The 27,550-nt window shown below is 30.1% G+C and overlaps 1 protein-coding gene across 2 annotated transcripts; it reads right to left on the minus strand.

Annotated features, from left to right (window-relative positions):
- Window positions 1–13,551: 13,551 nt before the first annotated feature.
- Window positions 13,552–24,040, minus strand: LOC114422003 (Holliday junction resolvase MOC1, chloroplastic-like). 2 transcript variants are annotated; one of them, XM_028388168.1, is made up of 6 exons: window positions 23,560–24,040; window positions 22,269–22,380; window positions 18,325–18,377; window positions 16,831–16,962; window positions 14,962–15,034; window positions 13,552–13,912 (listed from the first exon to the last, which is right to left on the minus strand). In XM_028388168.1, the coding sequence occupies exons 1-6, from the start codon at window positions 23,974–23,976 to the stop codon at window positions 13,812–13,814; spliced, it is 888 nt and encodes a 295-aa protein (XP_028243969.1). In that variant the 5' UTR covers window positions 23,977–24,040; the 3' UTR covers window positions 13,552–13,811. The 2 variants fall into 2 exon arrangements, with proteins under 2 accessions (XP_028243969.1, XP_028243968.1); XM_028388167.1 differs by having other exon boundaries at window positions 22,269–22,389.
- Window positions 24,041–27,550: the final 3,510 nt, after the last annotated feature.

The raw sequence follows: 27,550 nt of genomic DNA on the forward strand, positions 1-27,550 counted from the left end.
TATTTATTTAATTAATGGATTAATCAATTATATATTTTAGGGGAAAATCATTTAATCAGTTTAAATTTCGTATAATTATTTTGAAATTTTTATGATTGTTTAAAAAAATCAGAATTTGAGGTAGAAAATGAATATATTTTTAGGGTAAAATCAAATCGCCAGTCTCATTTTCCTATAATAAAAAATGTGAATTTGATTTATTTTAAGAACTAATTTATTTTATGATTCTTTATAATTGTCTCCCATTTTCTTATTACTGATTAGGGAAAAATCATTTTTCCAGTCCCAATTTCCTATATTAAAAAATGTGAATTTGGTTTATTTTATGATCTAATTAATTTTATGATTATTTATAATTGTCTCCCATTTTTCGTATAATTAATTAGGGAAAAATCATTTCTTCAGTCCCAATTCCGTGTAATTATTTTTAATTTTTTTGAAGCAATTTTTAATTTTTTATGCTTGTTTACAAAAACTGTATTTAAGGTACTTTGCACTGAAACTTTTTGCACTTTTATCTCAAAAGAGCAGGGGACCAGAAAACCCTTGCATTTAGAATGGTAGTACTCAAGAAGACCAACAATTATCAATCAGAATTAGAAAATTAGAAATTGAATTAGGAAGATTAAGGATAAAGTGTTTTTAATAAAATATTAAATTAAAAACTAAAATAAAAAGTATAAAATTTGTTATGAGATCTTAGTAATTTAATTGATTGGTGTAATTATGTAATTCCCATTATATTTTATAATTGGACAATACATAATATATAGCAGTGTTGTGATTTATTTTAAAGTTAGATCAAAGTAACGGTTAAATATTTTATTCTTTTGTTGGGGTTGATATTATTTTCGTTTTAGCTCCTTGCATCATATTATATTTCTATCATCATATTGAATCAACGAAAAGGACATTCATTTTATCCTAATTCAAAATTTCCTTACAGATATAAAATTCAAAAATAACTAAATTAGAAGAAATGATTTCGCATTCACTAAATGTTAGCCTCCTCACACTCAAGTAGACTTCTTCTTAAAAAACACATATCATGATCAGGGTTAATAATAAAGAGCTTAATTTTCCTAAAGCAAAAAAAAATCATGTTTATAACAAAACATTTCAATTAATTTTTAATTTTTTTAATAATTGAAAAACTTATTTAACTGTTCCAGAAATAAATTATTTTAATAGACTTCTTCTTAAGCAACGGTTCAATATTTTATTCTATCTTTTGTTGGGGTTGATATTATTTTCGTTTTAGCTCCTTGCATCATATTATATTTCTATCATCATATTGAATCAACGAAAAGGACATTCATTTTATCCTAATTCAAATTTTTCTTACAGATATAAAATTCAAATTAACTAAATTTAGAAGAAATGATTCCACATTCACTAAATGTTAGCCTCCTCACACTCAAGTAGACTTCTTCTTAAGAAACACATATGATGATTAGGGTTAACAATAAAGAGCTTAATTTTCCTAAAGAAAAAAATTATGTTTATAACAAAACATTTCAATTAATTTTAAATTTTTTTAATAATTAAAAAACTTATTTAACTGTTCCAGAAATAAATTATTTTAATAGATTTTTAGTAGCTTTTAGCAAAAATCACTTATAATTTAATTAGGTTTTTAACTTTCAGCTTTCAACTAGCTTTATAGTTTTCAGTATTTCTTGCTTTCATCTAGTTTTTTTAGTTAGTTTTGCCTAATATAGTTTAAAATAATTTACTTATACTATTTTTATTTATCAAAAATTAAAAATATACAAACCTTGTTATTTTGGAATCCTACCCAAAAATAGTTATGTCTTAACTAATTCCAATTGTTCATAAATAAACTTTTTTTTTAATTTTTTCTTCATAATAGATAAAAAAAACTGTATTCTTCATAAGGGTTCATTTTCATCACGTATCCTTAATTAAACAATTAAACAAAAAAAAATCAATAACATTTTTCTGGTACTTTGATCTTCCTAATTCCTTCTAAAAGAAGAAAAAAAAAATTAAAACAACACTATATCAAGAAGAAGTAAACATTCTAGTTTATCTAAAACTGATGATTCATCCAACAAAATTTTATGAAATCTAATATTATTGTGTATTGAAACGGAACAAATGATCGTGAGACATCTATCATACTTTCATCCTTTTGGATGTCAAAAGAGATCAATAACTAAACCATTGTTGGTGCATGCAAAAGCATCCAGTTTACTAGTAGAACCGATTTCTATTTCATAAATTCTGTTTTAAAATTAGGGTTTATCTATGAAAAGAAGTTTAAAACTTTCCAATTAATGTTTCTTACATGTCAGCATCGCCCTAAATAACCTAAACCTTGCCGCCACCTAAAAATAAAAAAATATCCTAAACCTACATATTTTGCTAAAGGAAGATGACAAATAAGTCAGCTAGCTAGCATCATATTACTAGGAAAAAATTATATAATTCTCATTAAGAACAATTAAAATCGTCAAAAATAGAAGGTTTCTTGGATTTTCTTTTGCGTCTAGGTGAGCCCACAAGTGTCTCTTTGGATGGGTCATCTAAATGAATTCTAGACGAGGAAGATTCAAAATCAACACAGATCTGAATGCGAGAACTCAAAGATTAGACGATTAGCAACAGAGTCATTTTCTTGAAGAATGTGGCCATTAAGGATTAGTATTAGCTGGGAGACCGGAATTTTTTGTATTTCTCCACGTTGTTTTTTATTTTTTCTTTGACCTTTTCGACGGTCTCGGAGAATCCCATTATCATGGAGAATGCTGTCCCTTGTTGAGGCTCCAAAATTATCTCCATGCTCACTATTGTGAATTCTGCATGTTGTGAAATATGCAATGCTCACTATTGTGAATTCTGCATGTTGTGAAATATGCAATCCACTATGAGGTCATATATATATAATAAAAACTATATAGTCACAATTGTAATGATAGAAAATAAATAAATAAATAAAGTATCAGGACAAGATTCCTCATAACCTTTCACCGTATATAGATACATAGATTTGAGTAGTTGAATTTTATTAAAATTTCATATTATTGGTTTATTTTTTGGGGGTAACCGGGGAATTTAAGTATTTGATCACTGATTTGATTTATATATTGATTATTGATGTTAAATAATAAATCACAAAAATAATAATACTTACATTTCTTCTATCACATTAAATTAAATAATGTGATATGTGTAAATCATCATTAAATTAAAATATAATTATATTAATTTTTGAGATTTTCAAAATTAAAATTTCTGAAATTTGCAACAGGATTTGATGGTTATTATATCCTATATTGACTACCAAATGAGTCCTAAAAGATTCTATAAGTATCTTTTAAATTGTCATAATTCTACTTCTCCCAAATAGTTTGAATAATAGATTTTTTTTATTTATCTTGATCACATGTATCTTATATGCAATCCTATTTAAGTCAAGTATGATCATCATAGAAGCTAAAATTCTTCTTTCAAGTATTCAACTCAGTTGCATATTTTTTGAATTTGAGATCCCTAATCAAACTGAAATAATTTCACTTCAGTTGGATAGTTCAGATTGAAGAGTAATTTGTCACTTAAGTGAAAACTAGTTCCTCTTCTAAACTCAAATCCCAAACATATTTACATATTTATTTAAATTAATTTATATATATTATTTATTATTTTAAATACTTTTATTTATATCTATTACATTTTACTTAAAATATTGTCTATACGCATTATACACTTTTCTTGTTATATATTTAGTTAAGAAAAAGCTAAAGAAATTAAATATTTGTTATTTACTACTAATTATTGTAGATTTAATGAACATCTTCACACCTATTACACTCCATTATAAATTTTCAAAAGAATATAAGCTTAAATTTCAAAAGAATACAGGCCTAAACAAGGGCGGAGTAAAAAATTTGATTTGAGGGGAGCCAAAAAAAAATTTAATAAATAAAATTTAAATTTTTACATGCATTAAAATATATAAAAAATTTAATATTATATATATATATCTAATATTTTTTATAAATAAAAAAGATAACTACATCCGGTATAAAAATAATATTATCTTTAATTCTTTATATAAAAATTAATAGATACATTTTTATAGCTCTAATTATAGAAATATAAATATATTTTCCAATATATTAATTATACAAAATGATCATTTTAATCTTTTATCTTGTTTATTTTGTAAAAAAATAATCTTTTATGTTTTAAAAAAATCATTCTGTCCCGATGTTTTATAGAAATATATCTTTTTATATTTAATTACAACACACATTAGCATTAACAATATATAGAAATGCATGTTTTATATTTAATTACAACACATTAACATTTAAATAACTATGTTACTTAGACACGCATGTATGGATCGATAATCGGATTAGCATGCACAGCACATGTGAATTAGCAATCCCAGAAACTACTCCTGATGTTTTACAGATGCCATCATTATGAATAGACGAAATTTCGTTTTGAGCCGAAAATGTTGGCTGTGTGTACAGATGCTATATTCCCGCTGCTATAACCTCAAGTTTCTCTCAGTTCCTCAGGAATTGCTGGTGTAGTTGTTACCACCACATCCATTAGCTTAGCGTGAAACATATATCTAGGCACTTCAATTCAAAAGGATAAGTTGATGAATTTTGTACCCAAAAAGGAGTATGCGTGACATTACCTTTTTATTTTTATAACTTTGTATCGGTTAGAGATTCAATATTCATTAGTGATATATTTAAATTAAGTATATAAGTAGGGGTTAATACTATCATTTTATAAGTTAATTTTATAAGATTGAATTTAACTCATAATTTACATTATAAAATATTAAAGTCTATTATACCAATTATTATTGGATCCATCAAATCATCTATTGTTAAATCGTTATCAAATCATCCGAAGACATCTAGTCTTCAACATGATGGAGTGTGTTGAAGATTTCACAACAACTAATAATATCAGATCATCCACTATAAGGTCATTATCGGATCAGATCATCTCTAGATATCTAGTCCTCCAATTTTCACCCTCAACATGTCTACTCCTCGACTTGATGGGATATGATGTTAGAGATCTCACATTGATTAGTGATTAAATTAAAATATATAATTTAGAGACAATAACTTTTACATTATAAATCAATTTTGTAGAGATCAATTTTGTAGAGATGAAGTTAGGCATAAATCCAAATTCTAAGATGGTATGAAGATTTATTTTAAAGATTATTGTTGGATTTATTTGACCATCTATTATTAGGTTGAGATTAACTTTCAAATGTATGACTAGCCTAAAAAATTTAATACTCAAGATGTTTAGTTCTCAACATGAGGATGTTGTAGTAGATATCCTACATAGGTTAGTGATATGATTGAATTAAAGTATGCATGTGAGAGAAATTCTCATCTTATAAATTTGTTTTGTAGAGTTAAATTAGATCAAACTTGCAAATTCTAAAATGCTAAAAAAAAATCTTGAGTTTATAACTTTTCAAATTAACTGTATAATTTTTCTCTTTTTTTCTCTTGCTTAATAGAAATCTAGCTAGTATTTTTTTTTTTCGGGATACAAGATAGAGATTTTGAATTGTGAGTGAAGATTAGTGGGTGGTTTAAAGAGCAAGAATGAGATGGCGACGACGAAGAAGAAAAAGGTGACAAACGGAGATAAAAAATAAGTCACGGAAAAAGTGATGTTTTCAATAAAGAATACACATTCATTTTAAGAATGAGATGCGATAACGAAATGTATGTAAAAACTATAAAAAAAATCACATTTATTACAAAATTATATATAAAAAAATAGATTTTTATCACATGTTTTCAACCAAGAATACAAATAGGTACTCTCTACAAATCAACATCTACGTTATTGATTCAAATAAAATTAAGTTAAAATTCTTTAAGAAATATCTCATTTAAATTTTGTAAATTAAAAAAACATAATTAGCAAGAAAGACATGTCTCTACATAATGTGCTTGAAAAAAAATTATATTTTTTTTTTATTAATTTTCTTTTAAAAAAAGAAACATCACACTTTTATTGTTATTTTTTTTCAAGATTAGAGAAGAGAACCGTACCAAAAAGAAAAAATACATTGTCTCTAGCTTTAGTTTGTTGTGTCTCCCTTAATATAAGGGAAAGCGATGGAACATTGGAGAGGCAGAAAAGATTGCAGAAAACTTGTATAAAAAACTGGCCATAAGTGTATGTATGTGGGTTCATGTGACATTGACGTATGAAGAACATTGCATGGGGATATCAACGGAACCATGATTGGAGATTACTATTCACAAAACGTCATGATTCTCTTGTCAGTGTTAAAATATATATTGTTCTATTTATTTTTTGTGCGGCTATGCTCTTTAAGTTAAGGTAATGGCGTGAGAAAATGAACGATGGATGAGTTTCTCTTTCAATGGCTTGTCTTTACCCTATTTCAAGTCTCAACATCATCAGAAGCTTCAAGGAAATTAAATTTCGTGCTAGCTTGCTTGAAAGGTACTATACGTTGATGGAGAAACAAAAAACAAAGAAAATTGTCCTCATTATAATTAGTAATTACCTAAGGTAATGTAAGTCTGTCCTATTGAAATAGTGCACCAATGTTTTGGTTTCTAATTGTTCAAGACTTCTGTTCAACTATAACACATACAAATGATTATTTACTTGGTCAAGGACAAAGTGATTATTTAGGTGTTGTTTGTTTATTGTTTATAAAAACAGTTTTCTGTTTTTTAAAATTTGTTTGTCCTCTTAACACATTATTTGAAAGTATTTGTTCTTTTGAGTACAATTTTGTTTTCTAAGAATTTGTCCTCTTATACTAGAACAAAGCATTAAAAGAAAATTAGAAGAAAATGACTAGAAAACATTCATCAATTGTTTATATTTATTAGTTTTAAAATACTTGTTTTGGTTTCAAAACATAATATATTTTATATCAAAAATTGATAATTAAGTAGTATTGAATTGTTTTTTTTTTAAGTTTTTGAAACAAATATAAGAAGAAAATCAAATAGGATCTTATTTTTCGGGTCTGTGAAATGCCTAGTTTTACACGAGAGTAAACACCTAATTACACATCATTTCTAAAGAATATATAAGAATATAAAAATATTGATCATTTTAGTTTATTTCAGATACAACGTGTCTAATATTTAAAGATTAATATAAGGTCATTTATGATTTCTGAAACCTAATGTAATTTTTTTGAAATTATTACACGCTAAGATGTCCTATATATGTATGATACATATCCCATACCAGTATCCAGTTTCAAAGTTTTACTCCACGAGTGAGCACGATGTTATTTGTATAAACTATTCATTGACAATAATTAATATTTATAAAAGAATTTGAATGATCATCTTTATCTTCAGGGGAATTTCTCATCGAAACCAAGATTTTTCAATTCACAATGCTTAAGATATTCTTATTTAAGAAATTTGAGGCAAGTTTCGGTTGGACCATATGTTAGTAAGAGTGAGTTTCTTTGATGAACTTAAAAACAAATATATATATATATATATATATATATATATATATATATATATATATATATATAAAGAAGACTAATAAAAAGTTTTGGATTAAAAACCATTGGTTGTTTTGTTTTTTAAAATTTAATTTAAGAATATTATGATATTTTATTATTTAATTTTAAAAAATTATCCTAATTTTTTTTTCATGATTCTCTCTTATATATGAAAAATATTTTTATTTTTTAAAAATTATATGATAAATGACGATAATTTTTTTAAATTAAATTTTAAAAAATAAAATATTCAATAATCTTTTAGTCATATCCTTTTTGTAGCAGGAACGCATTAACAACCAAAACACCATAAAATTTGGAAAAAAAACTCAAGTTCTCTTGTAATTTTAATTAATTAATTTTAAAGTTATTATAGTAAATCACACTTTTAAATCTTGTTCTCTTTTATTAATGACAACTATTTTTTTTCTCTCCTTATACTTTAAACCATTACAATTAATCAAGGGATTAATATACAGAAATTAAAATTAAAATTATTTAAGTATTATTCGAATTTAATATTTAGTAAAAATAATTATTCATCAAATTTTATTCATCTCTCAAAATTTCAAATTAATAAAGACTTATTTCAGTCAAAGGATGAAGACAATCTTGATATAGTAATTACCACAATCTCATCTTCGTCTGCTTGTACCACCACGCAAGTGCAAGTGTGCAACTTCACCTTAATTGCACCATGATCATAGTACCACCACCCTAACGGATGCCGATCTCCGAACAAGTACAATCGGAGCAAAATGAAAACCAGGCAATTGGTAAAGCTCACCAAAATGAATACAGACATTGATTATCAACACCTCCAATTTGAAAAATTTGTAAATTTGATTATTAACCATAATAGCTAAACCTACCAATAAAACAAGCAAGATAGAGGCATATAGGTTTTTTTTATAATTATTTTAAGGCTACATAAAGTTATTTCACTAAAGGCATCTTGACCTTCATAAACAAGAATTACGAAGCAAATTAAATAGCTTGTGGTTGTGACGATTATCAAGTTTGAAGAGAGACAAGGATGAGGTTTAAATTATTAATTGTAGTGGTTAATTAGAGAGAAAGAGAAAATTAGTTGTAGATAATAAGGGAGAGAACAACAAGGTTTAAAAGTGTGATTTCTATATTAATCTTAAAATGAATTAATTAAAATAGAAGATAGGTTAGGTTTTTTTTTCAAGTTTTATGGTATTGATTGTTAATGCATTTATACTAAAAAAAGAATACAAAGTATAACTAACTCCTGTATAAGACATAATTTAAATTAAAATCGAACCAATGATCAATTTGGTCAAGGAATTATATCATCGTATCAGTAATTGAACCAATAAATTACTTATTGAATTACATAATCTAGGCTTTAATTAAAAGAATTAAAAGTTTTATGTCTTAAAAAAGTAAAAAAATCACATAACAAATTAATACTGATATAATTTCACATATTAATATAAAATTTTATTATTATTGATAATATTTAGTTTAACATATAATATGTATGATATATTAAATTAATATTATAAATAATTTTGTATGATATATTATTAAATTTGTCAAATATATAACAACATGTTGGGTTGGTGGTAATATATATATATATATATATATATATATATATATATATATATATATATATATAAAAAGAAACTATCTTATATATAAGAGTGATAAAATTAAATTTAGACTGTATAATCAAACATGAATGATCAAGATTTAATGTTATATGATAGTTTTAAAATTATGTGATTTTTTGATATTAAATTTTAAGCTTTCATGTATAATTATATAGCTTAGATTTAATTTTTATATTTTTATATAAAAAAAATTTCTCATAAAATATGTCTTTATATGTATAAATTTAATAATTAATGAATCATAATCCATCGTGTATAATAAATTTATTAATTTTTAAAATAATTATTATAAATTAATTCAAACAATAACATATAATTAAATTGAGAGTGAATAGCCATTGAACTCCCTCTATATTAGTTTTGGCACTTGTTTACTATACCACTATTGTAGATGAGATGGTAATTATATTTTAAAAAGGTCGATCAAAAGATTATGGTTGGAATTGGGATATATAGTGTGACTTGCGTCCAGTATTTTTATTTTGGTTGAAGGTAAAGGTTGTGCACGTGAACGGGTCCTCGTTGACTGAGCTGATAGTTGGATCAAACGGGTTGGTCCTTGGGTTTTCCTCCGTTAAAACTATGCTACAAGACTGCCATGAGATGGCTTTGATGTGAGCTATGACACCCCAAAACTCTGCCTTCCATTCCTTGAAGATGATCTTATTTCTTCAAATACTCCACCATGTCGCGTGCCATGCATTTACAATATATAAAATAGTTTTATACCATCAAACAATAAAAAATAAATATTATAAAAATTAATAAATTGATCATAAATAATATTTATCATCAAATAACAATTTAAAATGATTTTATACTATAATACAAGACCGTTAAATCCTAAAATTAGGTAATATCTTAAAAAAATAGGTTATGCGTGTTAAATCTATTGTCTTATACCTGATTTCATGCATGCATGTCTTGCTGCTATAATTATAAATTGTCTCTATCATTTAAAATACAGTAAAGAAAGTTAATTCATAACATATTGTTGCCCGCAAATATATATATATATATATATATATATATATATGATATGTCCCAACGACTTGAATTTTTTAGATCTGTCACTTTATTACCTTTACTCAACCCTATTTGAACGTCTAGTCTTCTATGCATGCCTTTTCATAATACATTTAGTCTAATGAATAGAGTTGCTTCAGGCCTATGATAGATTTTCCAACAAATTAATTTATCAGATGAGATAGATGCAGAGCATTAAAGAAAGACAACTTATTAATTAGGAAATATTGGATGTATGGCAAACCAAAATTGTTCAATTTTTATCTGTGCAAGTCCAAAAAAAGTGTAGGCATGGGCATGGCTTCTACTGTCTGTATGAAAGAAGATAGCAACATTCTTGAACGAGTATCCCATGCAAAGATTGGCAGAAAATGAACCTTGAAATGAAAGCATTAGTGCAAAGGTGATAGAGACATGCATCTTCCATTCACTTCAAGGTCAATTTAATAACTTTGTTATGGAGGCATCACATAACGGTGATCAGAGAAGGAAATCAATAACTCATAATTATATGTAAGATCGATATGTGAAAACAAATATAAATATCTGCATCATATATAGTTCACTGTAACTCAAACTATAGAATAAGAAAATAAAATAAATCATAATTATATGTAAGATATGTAAAAATTGACAAAATGATACATGAAGACTTTTAATATATATATATATATATATATATATATATATATATATATATATATATATATATTTATTTGACATTTTTATCACATCATATCACCTAAAATAGAAGGAGATCCAACTCAAGAATTGGATGTATGAGTTTTTATATATACCTAAATTTGATCTCTACGATCAAAGAAAAATCACCATTAATATTATAATACATGCAATTCTCTTTTTTTATCTCTTTTTTTTCCTGGTGTCTATTATTATTAGCATGTAGCAAGGTATTCACAGAAACATTATTCAAAATATCAAACTAATTAATAAATGGGGAATGCATTTTTTCTGTCACGAGTGGAAGAATTTAGTTACCGACACCTAAATAACACTTTTGCCCTTAAAGATAAATTGGCATATCCCGGAAATCCAGAGAAAAATTGACCCAGAAGTTATGAAGCTTAAAGAACAAGCATTACTACGATTGGGTGGTGTTGCGGCAATGGGGCCATACATTTCCTCTGCACAATACTAATGGTAGGGGGTCCTTATTCTTTGATTTTGTGTGAAAGCAGAGAATATTCTTAATGTTGCTTTACTATGACAAATTCTTATATACACAACTTGACCTATCATTGTAAAGAAATTATTCCATTTTCAACACAACTGAGCCAAAATTTCTATGAAAACAAAGTGATGGAAATCAATTGAAGGTGCTAAAGTAAAAACCTTAAACAGTGGAAATTACTTTTAGATTTAATATTTTCTTTATTGAACAGGACTGTCCAATTTAAACTTGGAATAGGGTGTGTGATGTTGCAAGTGGAACTAGAACAAAATGTCAAATGGGTTTCTGTAGTACTTGAAAATTCATGTAGCAATGCTGTTTCCAGAAGAGGGCGATATTATCTCATTACAACAAGGAATGGTAAGTGAAGAGGGAAATTACAGAAATAAAACATTTTCTTATCAAAAAATTATAAAGAATAAATTGATACTTTGTAATGATATTTATCTATATTAATTCGTATAAATTCAGTATACCATCATTCTTCAATTTTGATTTAAGACACATGACCCTCAAAAAAGAGATTTCTTCAACTAATTTCGTTATAGATTTCTTGGAGTGAAATTTAGATGTAGAGGGAATTAATAAATATAAATTTTGAAGGAGCAAATTGATGTATAATTCAATCTTTCAATTTTCAATATCAAAAAAATCATTTACCAAGTAAAAAAATGTAGAATATTACATTGACATGGACATAGCTAGATCATGGGTGTGCGAATAAAAGGTCTTGGGTTCAGTTTCTTAATTTAAATAAAGATTCAGGAAAGGTTGTTCTACATAAATATTGTCAAGTTCAAACCATAGAGAAAGGACAACGTACATAAACAAATTAAAGACTTTTGGGCTATTATCCTGCCCTCAAAACTCTCAGAAGCTTCAATTCATATATCTTTTTCTCTCTTGTTTTCCTGAGGTTATGTCACAGAATATTTACTAGTGGTCAACACAGCATTGTTGGCAAGATCCATGAGGTTTCATGGTGGTCAAGTATATATAATTGTTATGAATGATGAGACAGTTATAGCATCATGAGCAGATAAAATTCTTCATTGTGTTGATTAGGTTTTGAAACGTACACCTTCAAGTTGCAGCATATCCTTAGGAGGCTTTAGCTTTAATATATAAGCTCGGGATTCTAGATTTGAAAACAGTGCTACTTGTCATAATTTCCCAGTGAAGTTTACTTGTACCAATGCTTACAATTCTTCTACATATTTTTAACACTTGAATATGACTTTACAACTTTCTGGTTCTATTTAGATTCTTACAATCTTTTAAATGCTACTTAATTTAGTGCTTTAAAAAAACATCTCCTTGAGAATTATCAACTTCATCTACGGGCCAAAACAAAATCCATGACATTTAAACATTTCTGCCCATGTCCAAATTGATTTCCAAGCTCCCCACAAATTTTGTTAAGTCTATTCGTGATCATACGGAATGACTAAACCTGCTCAATTAAGGATTTCCAAAACATCTCTTTGAAAAAACCAGTCCAGAAAAGTTGCCCTAGAAATGAAGAGCATGGATGCTGTGATAATTGTTGTGCAACTATTCCCTAATATATGTAAATATGTAATGCATTGTGACGAAAATAAAAAGCTGAAATTTCTGCTCAAGAAAAGATCTATCAATTATGGCCTAGTTAATTTGAATTTATTTGTGAACTTCTCTAGGGGAAGAATGTCGAGTTCTATAATGTTTATAGGTGTTTTTTTGGTACATATATAATGGTGATTGGTGCTTATAGAATAGATGATAAAATGATTGTAATTAACTAACTAGTTTTCTACATGTGCAATGTGCGCAATTTATTTTAATTTTAACTTCATTTTTAATCACAGAAAATATAAACAGATTAATATGTAATAATATAAAAAAATAAGATAAAATATAAAATGAAATTGTATAAATTACATTATATAATTTTTTAAAAAATATTTTTTTACAATGTTTATTATTGCCGAACAATTTTAATTTTCTTTAATACAATATATTTATGCAATGCATGAAATAATTAAAAATATTTTATTTATGATGTTAGCAAAGAAATTATTTAAAACTATTTTGCAATATAAATATATTTAATGAATCAATTATGTAATTTTAACAAATCTCATATAAAATATTACATGAAGAGAATTTGTGAATTATAACTAAATAAAATATGGATATATTTTATAATATATATGTAGACATCAAAATGAATAAACTGTATGATTTTCACAGATAAAAAAAAAAAAGATTAATCCTTGAGTGTTCTGAGTCCGTAGACTTCCCTTGCCTAACTACCAAAAAAAATAACTAAAATAAAGTTCACAATACTATTACTATTTAGAACAATTACAAATGGTAGCCAAATTACATGGAAAGAGAAGGGAGGGGCTGAAGCTCTTAAATATGCGAATTTTCAGTTTTCTAAATTGTCGAGGATGGTGTCACAACAAGAAGGTTTCAAGGTTTTGTTTTGGTCTTGCCCATATGCTGCAATTAGTAAAGCCTCTGCCCTTCCTGAAACATTACAAATTCATTAAAACCAAAGCACGTTCAAAAGGTGTATAGTAACAAACAGGAACCAATCACCACGAACACACTCTTTTTCAACAAAATTTCAGAAATGGAGAGTGCATTTAGAAGAAAACCTACTACTAGGGCTCAATGGATGTTTGAAATCTTATAATATAAGTAATCTGAATAGATAACAGAACCATGTATTGGCTTAAATTATATGAAATCAAGGGGTTCCAGATTAATGGATCCTTGAATTGGGTAATAAAGCTCTTAAGTTCAATAATGAATAAGAGAAATGCCTAAAACACATTCTGATACACCTTTCAACACTTTATATTATTGGGTGACATATCATATTGGGGAGTGGGGACTAAAAATAACCCAGGAAGGTTCACTGTTTATTAGTAGGGTCAACATAAAATCTTAGCTTATTATAGTGTTCAAAATAAAATGTCAAAGTGTTTTCCTATCATTTATCTGATGAAGAATATATTACTATATATGCGGGCACAAGCACGAAAGACCATTCATTCATTGGATAAGCTTTTGGATAAGTGGGAATTCCACAACTTTGTAGTAGAAAAGAAATAAATTTGTTGAAGTTAATGCTACCAAGGATCAAATGTCATTTGTTTATGGACAGGGAGTGACTACTAACACTAATAGTTTCTACTACAAACTATAGCTTTTTTGGGTTCGCAATCAACACAATTTACCTAAATAAAATAAAAAATTTGTAGCTGCCCTCTCCCCAAATAAAAGGAATCCAATCAAAAGCTGCAATATGATCCACAATAACATGACACTGGAGGAACCTTTCCAGTGATTTAATACATCATATAGTACTGGACTACAAGCCCTTTGATAAATTGTAGGATCTTTAAAATTTTAACAGCGAAATTTTAAAATGTGTAAAAGCAGCTTACGATTTCTAGCATTTGGATTAGTTTCATTAGGCATTAGCATTCCCATTCTAGTACATTTTGAAGATAATTTATGATCAAATAACATGGTAGTCAATTAAATAACATGCAAAACAAGAGAAGTACCATGATCTTTTTTCCTACTTAGCATGGAAGTCATTGAAGGAAATAATGTAGATGCAATTCTCCTGCTATCATCCTGCAGTATAAAATGTCCAAAAGCTATTAAAAACCAAGAAGAGTCAACAATATTTAGGAAATACCATGTAGAGAAAGCATTGCAGAATATACAGTAAATGCTCAAATTTCCTTTAAGGATGTTGAGAGATAGTATACGTTGAAATTTTTGGGTTTTAGGTAGAGGGAGGAAAAGTTACTGAAATATGAGAAATGTTAAAAAAACTCTTTTGAACAAACTATCTACTATTGGCTAAAATTTATTGGAAATTTCAAATTTTTGTTGGACTCATTTCTTGTTTAACGAGTCTCTCATGGATTTGTAGTTTTCAATAATTTTTAACCAATAATAGAGTGTGTTAAAAGGAGTGTGTTAGAGTGTTACTAGCACTCCTCATGTATCATTGAATTCATATTAACTGAGATGTATTACAATGTGTTGATCTATTATTTGATATGTTCAAAAAACCTAGAGCACTAACCTTTATTTTCATTAATAAAAATCCTAGCTAACTTGAAAAAAGAATAATCTATGATATTCTAAGATATGATAAGTTATTTTCATATAATTTAACACACCCTCAATCTAAAGCTTACGAAGTTTTAAGCTTATTACAAATAAACCCCTTTTCTTTTTATCTTTTTGCAATAATGTGGACTCCATCCAAAAGACAAGGAAACTCTGAGACGAAAAGCTGAAGACATCAGGGAGATTCGGATAGGGTCAGACTAAAATTAGTACAAAAGTTGGGGCAAGATCACATCTGAGATAAAAACAAATGCTGAGGTCAGATCTATTGATTGAGACAAAGACCAATGTGGCCAAGACAATTTTCTGGGGCTTCTGGTCTGAATCCCTAGAATGACCGCAGGGCAAAGGATGATTCACTGGGACTGCCATGGGACCAAAGTGCTTTGAGATAGACTAAGGTAGTGTCTGGGACAAAAGACAAGGCTAGACACCTTTCTCCTTTCTCTCCCTCAAAACTAGAATCATGTGTCTTAAAAGGAAAAAGGAAGTGAGTTTGCCAGTTGTGACTACAAAGAACCTCTAACATGCTGCCAAAAACCAAGGCTCCCATAAGACCCAAACAACAGCATTTGCCCACAAACAAACAATAGAACCAGCAGCATAAAAGAGCTGACAACAAGAAGGCAACACCAGTGAGAACAATAGTAAAAAATATTCAAGAGATGAATCAAAAAAGGAACTCGCAAATTACAAGTGGTCATCAAAATCAGACCAGGGGAGGCTAGCAAACTCAACAGGACTGAAGGCAGTGGACAGAGCACATGCAATGGCAAGGGAAACCAGAGACAAATAATGTGTGTAGTCTTATGAAGACTCTGATGACTGTGAATGGAGAAACTTGCAGGGATAGGCCATAGATGACATGGTAAGACAGATCAGATTATGACTCGGTGGATAAGATTTGAGCGGATGGTGGATGGAAAAGCTGCAAACAGCAGGGGTAGTGACTAAAATTAAAGGAAAGCCAAAAAGAGTGTGGAGATCCCATATTGATTAGAGATTTGGCCAATGTAGTCCTTGTAAGGCTTGACCAGTTCTCACCTTACAAACAAGCCAAATTTTGGGTTGAGTTAGGCCCTAAGCCCAAATTCTAAGAAGCATAGTATGCAAAATGTTAAGTACTTGCTTAAATATTATTAGTTTCAACTGACAATATTTTTTCTTTCTTCCATGAAAACTAACATCACATTTTTGGAAATAAATAAAGAAACCTTGAAACTGAGAAAAATTGTGCATGATAATTAGTAAGCATCCGCTCTAATCTGTACAGTTGGGACCAAACCAACCTTTGTAGTCCCGTTTCCAGAGAGTTCAAATTTTGCTTTCCAAGTAAACGATGGCACTGGAATAACAGAAAATCCTGAGGCAACTAAGATGCCAATCCACAGCCCATACCCAAATCCTCCACTCCACCAGCCCTTGAATGCAAAAAGATGGAGAGACAAAATATTAATATGACATAAATAAAATTAAAACACTTTTCAAAATATTAATACAACAAAATTAAAACTATGATCAAAAGTTCAAAATTAAAACTATGATCAAAAGATCAAAATTCAAAACTGAAAAATAAATCATAGAACAAAGCAAACTACATGCATTTCATTGAAGAAAAATCACCTAACCTAAAAAGTTTAAACATTAAAAAGTAAAAACTATTGCCAATTTCCGGATCTTTCAGTCATTATTAGCAAGCATATGAACTTCACTTAAACTTGATTAGCACAATTCTTGTCAAACCTCAGAAGTCCCCACAAGTACGTTAACTAGGAAAATGCTGCTCTTCCTCCCCTGTTAAAAATGGGTCTCTATCAGAAAAGAATAGACTATTAGATATTAGACTACTCATGTTAATAAGTAGGTAGTCTAGTATTACTTGACAACAGCCAATATCCCAGCACTCCCAACATACACTGAATGTAGACACCACCCTAATGACAACCATCTCATTCTAGTCCGATTACAGTGAAGATTTGAGCAATTAATTTTGCTGCTACTCAAGGAAAATGTTTTGGTCGAGCTCGGAAGGAAAAGCATTTTAAACTCACAGACTCTTTAGGCAGAATTTTCTTCCCAACAGTGACTGAGAAGTTGATTAAGAATCATGTCAATTATGTCTGTCAGAAATCACAAAACCATATCAGAAATAATTAGAAATACTGTTTGGGAAAAAACTGGTCTGGAGAGGTTACAGCATAGAAATTTCAGGAGATGTTACAGATATTTACAGCAGATTAACAGGAAAGGAAATAAATTCCTAAGATTTTCTCAATGAAATTGCAACATCCAATTAAATAGTAATGACAGCCTAAAGACAGAGTTGTCTCTAACTCTATACAATTGTAACATATACTCCCTCTCTTCCTATTTATAAGACCCAATTACTGAATTGCCTGATTCATCAAGATTAAGGAAAATGGTTAATTTAGTTGATAGCAACAAATTTGTCTTAAATTTATAGCTTTTTCCAAAACCACCCTTGTCATTAACACTCTTCTCTCTCTTCTTTTCTATGGTATAGAATATTCTCTCTCTTCTATGGTATACAATTAATTAGGGGTGTTTTAGTCTAAAAATAATTAATGCAAGGGCAATAAGGATTGGGTCTTATAAAAAGGAACAAGCACTACTTTTATTTGGGTCTTATAAATAGGAGTTGATGGAGTAATTAAATAACAATTATGACAACCAAAAGTACAAAAGAGTTTTTAACAAACCGAAACATCTTGAAGTTTTTAGAAAACTTCAAAATATGTTCTACTTTGAGCAAGCATACCAACCTGCTTCCCATCTTGCGGATAAGGGAGTGACTGCTCTATAAATGCAGTGGTTCCTGATGAAATCAAGAGTCAATTTGCTAATAGCCAACCATAAATAGTGTCAACCTTCAAAAGAAATATGAAAAGAGCAAAACAATAATTCAAAATTTACTGTAGCAAATTGCAGAATTGGTACTGAGTCTATAAATTACATTGCCAAGGATAGAAAAGAATAAGTAAGCATCATTATCTCAGAAATGCTAAATAACAAACCAGCAGATTCAGAAATGTGATAGGGGACAAGCAAAGGAAGTATGGATTACCATCAATTGATACTTCATCCAATAGTATTATCAGATAATACACAGGAGAAATCACAAATATCAATTCAACTGTTCAAATGTAAAAGATGAACTTATGACTTTTTACATTAGATCTACTAGAAATTAGAAAAAAACAGAGAGGAAAATGGAATATTCTGTGATTATTATTGACTTGATGCAAAACAGTGATAAGCAATGAACAAGAGAAAGAGGAAAGGATTATCCTAAATCTAGTAGAAATCAATCAGACTTCCTATGATACAGCAGTTAGGAACCAAGAATTGAAATGAGAAAGAAAAGAAAGAATTTTATTGACTAGTAAGAAAAAAACAAAAAATATGAGAGAAAACTCTCCTCCAAGGGTTTCCCCTTCACAAAGAATTTCTCCTTTCACAAAGTGTCAATGCTCAATTTACAAAATGATACAAATCTATGTTCCTCCTATCCTTCTTCCTCCCCTATTTATATCTAATAAACCCCTCTAACTAACTCATCAATAGTCTAGTTATCTTAACTAACTTTTGCTTCTCCTTATATCCTAACAATACACCCCTCCTAAAGATCAACCTTGTCCTCAAGGTTGAAATTTAAAAACTGGAATTGCACACTGAAATGACACACTTCAAGTTTTCCCCGATGCTGGAAGCCAATTGCACTCATTGTAGCTTAGCTGGGAATGACCCACTGTCCTTTCATGCAGGGGTTGAGTTTGGTGGCTTCGATAGAGGTCGGGATGAAAGCAAATTCTGATTAATCTGGACCTCCATAGGTGATGCTGCAATTTTTTTCCACCTCTTCTCTATTATCATGTTATCAGCTACACAGGCATCCAAGTTTAACGGTATAAATCTTGCCACCCAGTTTGAACTTCAAGTTTCTGCTCCTCTTTTATGAATCTCATTTCTACAGTCAATTTGGGCCTAACCCAATATGTAAAAAATTGGACCCACTTTGTAGAATTCCAAAACTCTCTCATCCTTCAAAACCGAATCATTTATTCAAATAGGATGTGCCTCCCTCCATTGGAGATCAACTGTGAACCCACTGGCCACTGCATGCAAACTCAGGTCTGGCGGCTTCAGTGGTGGGTTGGACAAGGGTGGATTCCATATAACTTTAATCACCATGGCTGCCTCAGTACATTCTTTCTACCTTAGCTTCACTGCTAAGCTGTCAGTCATAGATGCAACAAAGTTTAACGCAAAAGGCTCACCCAGCAAGTTGAAATTCCAAGATTCCAACACCGTTGATGTTCCAACCACCTTCATGATCGAATCTGGGTCCAACAATGATTTTTGTTTCATCATAACAACTTTTTTATGGAAATCTGAATATTGAAAACAATGAGGCTTGGTTGCATCTCCACCTTCAACTTCCATCTTGATCAACTCTGTTATTGGATTATCAAGAAAATCCTCTTCGCAGCCCTCATTCTTCACTCTATTTTCCTTGGCTGTCTCCCTCTTCATCAATGGATCAACTTCTCCGTCCATCATAACTTTTTCAATCTTTGTTTCTCTAGCTAACTTTGTTTCATCATTTTTGGTTTCTTCTCCACCACAAAGAGTGTGGTTCTTGATTATTGAACCTTCTTTTCTTCTGTTTTTTTATTTTATTTCAAGAATTGCAATCGGTCACCATCACTCTCAAAATTGCTACCCTTCAAGTTAGTTCCCCATTTTGTGCCTCCATCAAAGGTGGGTAGTTCCACCTTTGCTGTCCAAGGACTAGACTCTGCTTCACAGCAATCAGACCCACTTCCATCCATGCTGTTTTCGTAATCAGCCACTTCATTCAATATCTTGCGCAACATGTGTGTCTCAGCTAGGAAATGTTGGTCCTCTATTTCAAGAACATTGTGGAAATCTCCTTTTTTTTTCAATGCGGGTTTTTGTCTCAATTTGCTCTTCTTGCTTCAAGGTAGTCAATCTGTCAAAGAAATGGCTACCATAGCTATCTCCGAATCTTTTGATCAAGTTGTGGAAAATGACTCCCAATCTGAATCCGGGATCTTTTGGCTCCAAATGTAGAACCAATGCATTGCAACACCCTCCATGCTCATGAATACATATTGCAGCTTATGGAATGAAGGAATTTCTTGTACCTCAAAGAAATTTTCAGCCCTAGCAATCCACCCAATTGGGTCTTCCCCGGACCCCCACGAATGCTGGCAGCTCCCCCTTAACCCGTGCTTCCTCCATCTCTAACACTAGCTCTCCCTTGAAGATCCGGCAAGTCGGACCAATTGTTTTTCTGTTTTTTGAGAGAGAAAGATATTGACTAGTAAGAAAAGAAAAGAAAATAGGAGAGAAAACTTCCCTCCAATGGTTTCTCCTTTCACAAAAAGCTAATGCTCAATTTACAAAATGATACAGATCTGTCTTTCTCCTATCCTTCTTCCCCTATTTATATCTAATAAACCCCTCTAACCACCTAATTAACTCATTAATAGTCTAGCTATCTTAACTAACTTTCCCTCCTCCGTATATCCTAACAACAGCATACTTTCCTAAGATACAATAATCCTTCCTAAAATATAAATCTTTACAGCCATAATAACAAACAAATATAATCAAAACATAATCTACAACAATCTTTCACAGTCTCAAGTCTCAACATCAACAAGTCTTCTCAAAACTGATGACAGTCAAGTGGAGAGTAGTAAATACAACATTAATGCATTAGAAATTCTAAATACTATTGATTTCCCTGTTTTTTATTTTTTAACTATTTTATGTCCACCCACAGTTTCCTTTCAATCAACATTTTTCATTAAAGAAATTGATCAATAAAATATTAATCACGCACACAAGTACGTAAAGACTCATATAGTTAATCAAGTCTGTAGCTGACTAGCTGTTAAGGTTGAACAATAGAATAGGAAACTGAATGGTGTATTGATATATTTCTCAAAATGGAGTAGAAACAAGACTGAAATCTGAAAAGAACAGTGATGGAATGGAGCTAAGTTCCTTACAACGTAAAAACAGAAATGGCAGAAAATAGGAACACCACAAATAACCTTAAGACCGAGAGAGATACCCCTCAGCTCACCCAAATACCCACCATCCTTCAACTCCTCCCCCCACATTCTGTTATTTTCCCACTTATATTCCTTCCATGATTTCTGCACATCATTCTCCCTCTTCTTGCTTGCCATCTGTACATTCATTACAACTCTATCTTTCCCTTTTTCAAACTCCACCTCAGCTTCCATAATCAACCCACATTGGCTTTGGGCCCATTTTCCTTTCCCACTCTCCCTTCAGTATTTTTCCTTCCTTTTCTCCAATATACTTGCAAAATGGGCCTAACAATAGCCTTGCCTCAGTATATGATAATCACAATCTCAACAGATCATAATAAGATTCTTACAAGATCATAAGTCTAAACATGTCATAATAATCTTAAATAATAAGAAAATGGAAAATATAAGAAATCAAGAACTTTACCATGAAGACTAACAGCTATTACAAAATGTCAAAACAGATAATTAAACCAAATTCTAAAATTATTCATTTTCCACCATTTGTATAAATAGAAGCAAATAGCTAGTTGGAGCACAAAGCCCAAATGAGGAAGTTTAGAAAAAAAAAGGTCTGCACATTAATGTAGAGATAAAAATAGAGAAATACAGTATACCAATTGGAGCATCGAAACCACAAACCAACTCAACAACAGACTTGGCATCTAAGCGTCTTCGGGTCCTCTTGTTCTTGCCGACAAGTATTTTCACATGAGGAGAGTCAAATACCTGCATATGCTGGAGTAATGATATAATAACATCTTTTTGAAATATGGAGACAATATTCTGAACATAATCTAGTAGCTGATTTTAAAATAAGAATCAAGGGCCTAGAGGATCTAATGCCAAACCACTTCACAAAAGTGGAAAGGAATACAATTTACTATTGAGATCAATCCTCATCCAGAATCTGCAACCATTTTAGCTAAACTGCACCAATAAAAATCTAGTGTACTACCCCCATTGGAACTCACTTATTCCTTTTAGATGAATATCCTCTTCCTCAATGAAACTTACAATTAAACAAGTAAATAGCATAACAAGACACATGTTACAAACACCATAAACATGAAAGCAAATCATCTACAAGCAGACTTATTCCATCTAAATCCAATCCTCTACTGGTCAAGAGGCAACAGTATCTACCAGCACAACAAGAAGAACACAGCATGTAGGGTCTAGATGACATTATTGATATCCATTAACACTGCTTTTACTCCACAACCTTCCATTCACTGTCATAAACACAATGCCCGTAGTTAACCAAATTTGACAAAACCACAATCCTTCTATGTCAAAACAGCCACATTCAGAACCTAACCTTACCCATAAAATACAGTTCCTCCATGCCCATTCAAAACCATACAAAACCCATATCAGCACATCCTAAACCACACCCAACCCCAACAAATCTCCAGACAAAAACCCTTGTGCTGCACAAACGTAGCACTTGAAAATTTCTTTTTTGTCCTACCTAAAGTTTCTCACTACTCATAAAGTAATGCCAAGGTTTCAAAATAAGGTCCGCAACCAGCATCAAGGTTTTCAGGGTCTTGGCAACCACAGTTGCAGCCGAATTGGTTGGCATTTGGCAATTTCCTACAATATCAAGGATTGCAGCAAAACCATGACCACGACCACAAGTAGCACCTCTAAAATTTTCATTTTTTTCCCACTAAAATTTCTCACTATTGATAATTAATGCCAACGTTTTAAAAAAACAGTCTTCAACCGCAATTTCAGCTGCAGTATCAAGCTTTTTGGGTCACCACGACCACAATTGCAGCCAGATTGACCACAATTTCCCACAATATCAAGGACAATGAAACCGCAACCAAACCATGTAATGTAACAAAGGACAGAAAAGGAAAGAACTTTAGCCAGCAGAGACAAAAAGAAGCACGGTACCTGAGCTGAACAAACAGAACCGTGTGTTTTCAAGAGTGCAACAGCGCCAGAGACATCTGGATCAATTCCAAGGACCCATTTAGAGCCATCATTTTGGTGGGTCGGTTCATGCTCTCCACTCAAAAGATGCGTCTTTTCTGGAAAAGGGTAAGAGAGTGAAGCCAACCAATTCTCTTTGAATTGGGTATCAGAAGAAGCCTTCACCCTACGCTTTCTGTTAGGAACTATGATTTGAGGGTCACTCGGATTCTGGGTTTGGGTGAGGGTAGTAGAAGGAGAAGAAGAAGAATCACAAAAGGTCCTGAAGTGAATGGAGGAAATTGTGGGTTTGAATTTGGGAGAGAGTTTGTTCATGAAATGGAATTGGAGTTGGTAGGACTGTGGTGTGAATTGTAGGGATTCCATGAAAAAACTCATACAAAATGAATGAATGAGAGGGGTTTGAGATACGGAAGGGAGGGAATAAACGGACCTAAGCAAAATCAAATTAATATACGAGGAAATAGTTATTTTTTTTTTCTCACGTCACATTCACTAATAAATATGTTCCTCTCGGATATTAAAATATAAAATTTAGTTTCAAAAGTAAAAAAAATGTAATAAATATATTTATCTGTTATCTTTCGTCTATGATTATTAATAAAATAGTCTATATGATAAAAAATAAATTTGTCAATGTAATAATGGTCAGCCTAATCCCAATAATTGTCAACGTGGTCATACTTATTAGATTGAACAAAAAAATGTAAGTAAGATATTATTCTTGGATGTAAATGTCAGTTATTTTTTGTTGAACGAAAATATCAATATTTTTTGTTGGAGAAAAATATCAATAATTTTTAACCTAAGTATTAGTATGTTTTATTGAACAAAAAATGTTAATAAGTTATCATTATTGGATGAAAATGTCATTAATTTTTTTTTATTGAAACTAAATATCAGGATATATCTGTTGGACTAATTTGTTAGGCCCGAAATTTTATTTAATTTAAGAGTAAAATATAATCTTAAAATAACATTACAATAATCACTTAAAAAATACATTGACAAATATAATTTAAAATTAATATAATAATAAAGATAATATTGATTATCAATTATAATTTTTCTATCACAATAGAAATTATTCAACATAAACATTATATCAATTTACCAAAATAAAAATTGTAACACGTACCAATCCTTACAATTTTTTTTTCAAATTACCCTAAAAGATAAATATATCTCATATTTCATTCTTTCACATCTTGACTATTTTATTAACGGTGATGGACAGAAGTTAACAGTCAACTACATTTGTTGTATTTTTTACACTTTTGGAAACTAAATTTTGTATTTTCATCTTTCAAGAACACATTTATAAGCGAATTACACATTTAGTGACAAAAGTCACATTGACTATTTTATTAACGGGGACACGTTAACGCCTGCATATATTTGTTGCACTTTTTACATATTCGAAGACTAAATTTTATATTTTTATCTTTCAGAATGTATTTGTCGACAAATTACACGTTTAAAAACAAAATATTTTCCCTTTTTATTACATTTGTTGAGCAAGACGGTATGCCTTCAAACTGTTTGCAAAAAATGATAAGGGAGAACTGGGTTAATTCCCCCGTAATAATCTTTGGATAAAAAAGGGATGAAGAGTAAATATTTAGTTCAATCTCCAAAAGTGTTAACTATTACGTTTGATTATTTAAAAATAAAAAATTAAAATTTAGTTTTCAAAAAAGTAAAAAAAAATGATAGATTTATTCTATCGTTAATTCTTTTGTGTTAACATTAATATTTTTACCTATGTGATAATCTGCGTGTAATTAAGATATTAAGTGATTGATAAATTAAAAGATGTGTCGACAAATTAACCTCAGACCTTCCATTCGACAATCTAGGGTACAGTGTTAAATTTTCTCAAGAGAATCTAAAATTCTAAAAAAAGTTATCATAATCATATCTAATTATATAGAACAAGATTCTGATTATATAAAACATATTCTAAGCTCAAATAATCATATCTACAATTGAACAATCAATGGTAGTCTTGTTTTTGCGTGGTGAGTCTATGACCTTTCAGACATCTTTATGACTCATTGGTTGTCACCATTCTTCATGCTAATAGGACGTCGATAGTACATGTTGGATGTGTGAGCGGATAATTGACCACCCAAGGGAGATCCATCATCCTTGATGCAAAATATTGAATCAACAATGTGCTTCAGTTCAGATATGGTAATGTCTAATTGAACAATAATACACTTCTTGTTATCGCTGTTAAATGTGATACCTTCAGCTCCACCACAAAGGGTGTCGCCATTGTTGAAGACACAGACCTTAACACCTGATTCACTCATCATTTACTTCCAAAATGCTCTAGCACTACAACAAATTCTAAATGGTCGATAACTTCTTCATAAGAAGTCATTTAAATAGCACCTCAGCATCATCAATGTAATTAATTCAAAACTATATAAATTGTTGTCAGACACTAATACTTTAAAAAAAAGGCCATAAATTAAAAACTATATACATGGTATTCTAACGGTAGTCGAAAGCGTACACCAATGTTTGTGTAACATCATTTTCTTGTTGCAACTGGAACAGGAAGGCTGTTTTGTTGCTACAGACATAAATAGACTCATGGCGACAAAATTGTATTCGGGGTGGGGCCGTATGTTTGTTGCAACTTGTTAATTTTATCCTCGTTGAATACAACCTAACTAGCAGAAAAGATGGAAATAATAACCATTTCTTACATTTTAAATATATACCGATACACGACTCTAACATTACATATGACATACATAAATCATGAAGCGCTTAATCCATAGCAGCATAATCATACAAACTGTCATCAATAAAAACCTGAGATATCAAATTTAACCCTGCATATAAGGACATGTAAGTCAAGTGTCCTTTGAAAACACCTGTGTATCCATACTTAATTTTTCATTAAAACAATGGAACTATAATTAATTACAAAATACACTAACTAAGAATTAGTTTAATATCATAACTTCACAACATCTTTTAATGTAATATGCAAACTAAAACTTCACATAACAAAAAAGAAACGAAAACAAAAACATAACTAAGTAGTATAATATTCAAACTAAATGCACACACATACATTTCGAAGTACTATGGCACATTCAACGGTTAAAGCTTTTGCAAATTATGGTTGCTTTAGTACTTTCTTATGCACCGTGCCAAAAACAACACCAGTGGGATCCTATGACACAAATCGAACCTAATGACACACATGTTTGCACTTGCCTATTTTTTTTCTTCTTAATTTTGTACTAGCAAGTTAACACGAACGATTTATTGGGTCAATGAAGAACATAGAATATAAGGCATGGAACTTTTTATTTGTTCAAATGTTAAAGCCATAATTTGTTTATTTATCAAATTAACTTTACAAATGCAAAACCTGGAGATTATTTCTCTCTTTCTCTTCCATACATATTCACAAACACATGGTGCTCACTTGCAAACATATAAAAAGATGAGAGGTGAATGGAGAAGAGACAAACAAAATCAAACACGAAATCAAAAAACAAACCCTAGATCAAAAACAAAATCAACCAAAATAAATAATGAAACACAAAATAACAAAAATTAGAGATACAAAACCAACATATGAACCACCATAAGAGTGAGAGCGTGAACCGTCACACAAGAGTGTGAGAACGCACTCTAAACCACCACGCGAGAGAATATAAGAACACCTGAACCACCATGTGAGAGAGTGTGAGAATGCACTCTAAACCACCAAGAAAGTAGAGCAAGGGTTGCAAGCATATAGTCACGAGAGTGAGAGTCATGCAATAGCATCTCCAAAAAAGAATTTCAAATTTTCTATTTTTTGGAAGCATTTTGAATTTCACTTATTTTATTTAATTAAATTATCAATAAAAATAATAGTATTTCAATTTCATTTTAAATTTTTATCCAAACAAGCCATTTCACTAAAAGAATTTTAATT

The sequence above is a fragment of the Glycine soja genome, chromosome 8 (assembly GCF_004193775.1).
Source record: "Glycine soja cultivar W05 chromosome 8, ASM419377v2, whole genome shotgun sequence".
Classification (NCBI taxonomy): domain Eukaryota; kingdom Viridiplantae; phylum Streptophyta; class Magnoliopsida; order Fabales; family Fabaceae; genus Glycine; species Glycine soja.

Excerpts from the sequence above, each read along its gene's own strand:
- LOC114422003 (XM_028388167.1), bottom strand. The coding sequence starts at position 23,976 with ATGAGTTTTTTCATGGAATCCCTACAATTCACACCACAGTCCTACCAA. Across the intron at positions 18,378-22,268 it reads TGGTTTCGATGCTCCAATTG|GAACCACTGCATTTATAGAG; the intron begins GTATACTGTATT and ends TGATTTCATCAG. Across the intron at positions 16,963-18,324 it reads ATCCGCAAGATGGGAAGCAG|GGCTGGTGGAGTGGAGGATT; the intron begins GTTGGTATGCTT and ends TTTGCATTCAAG.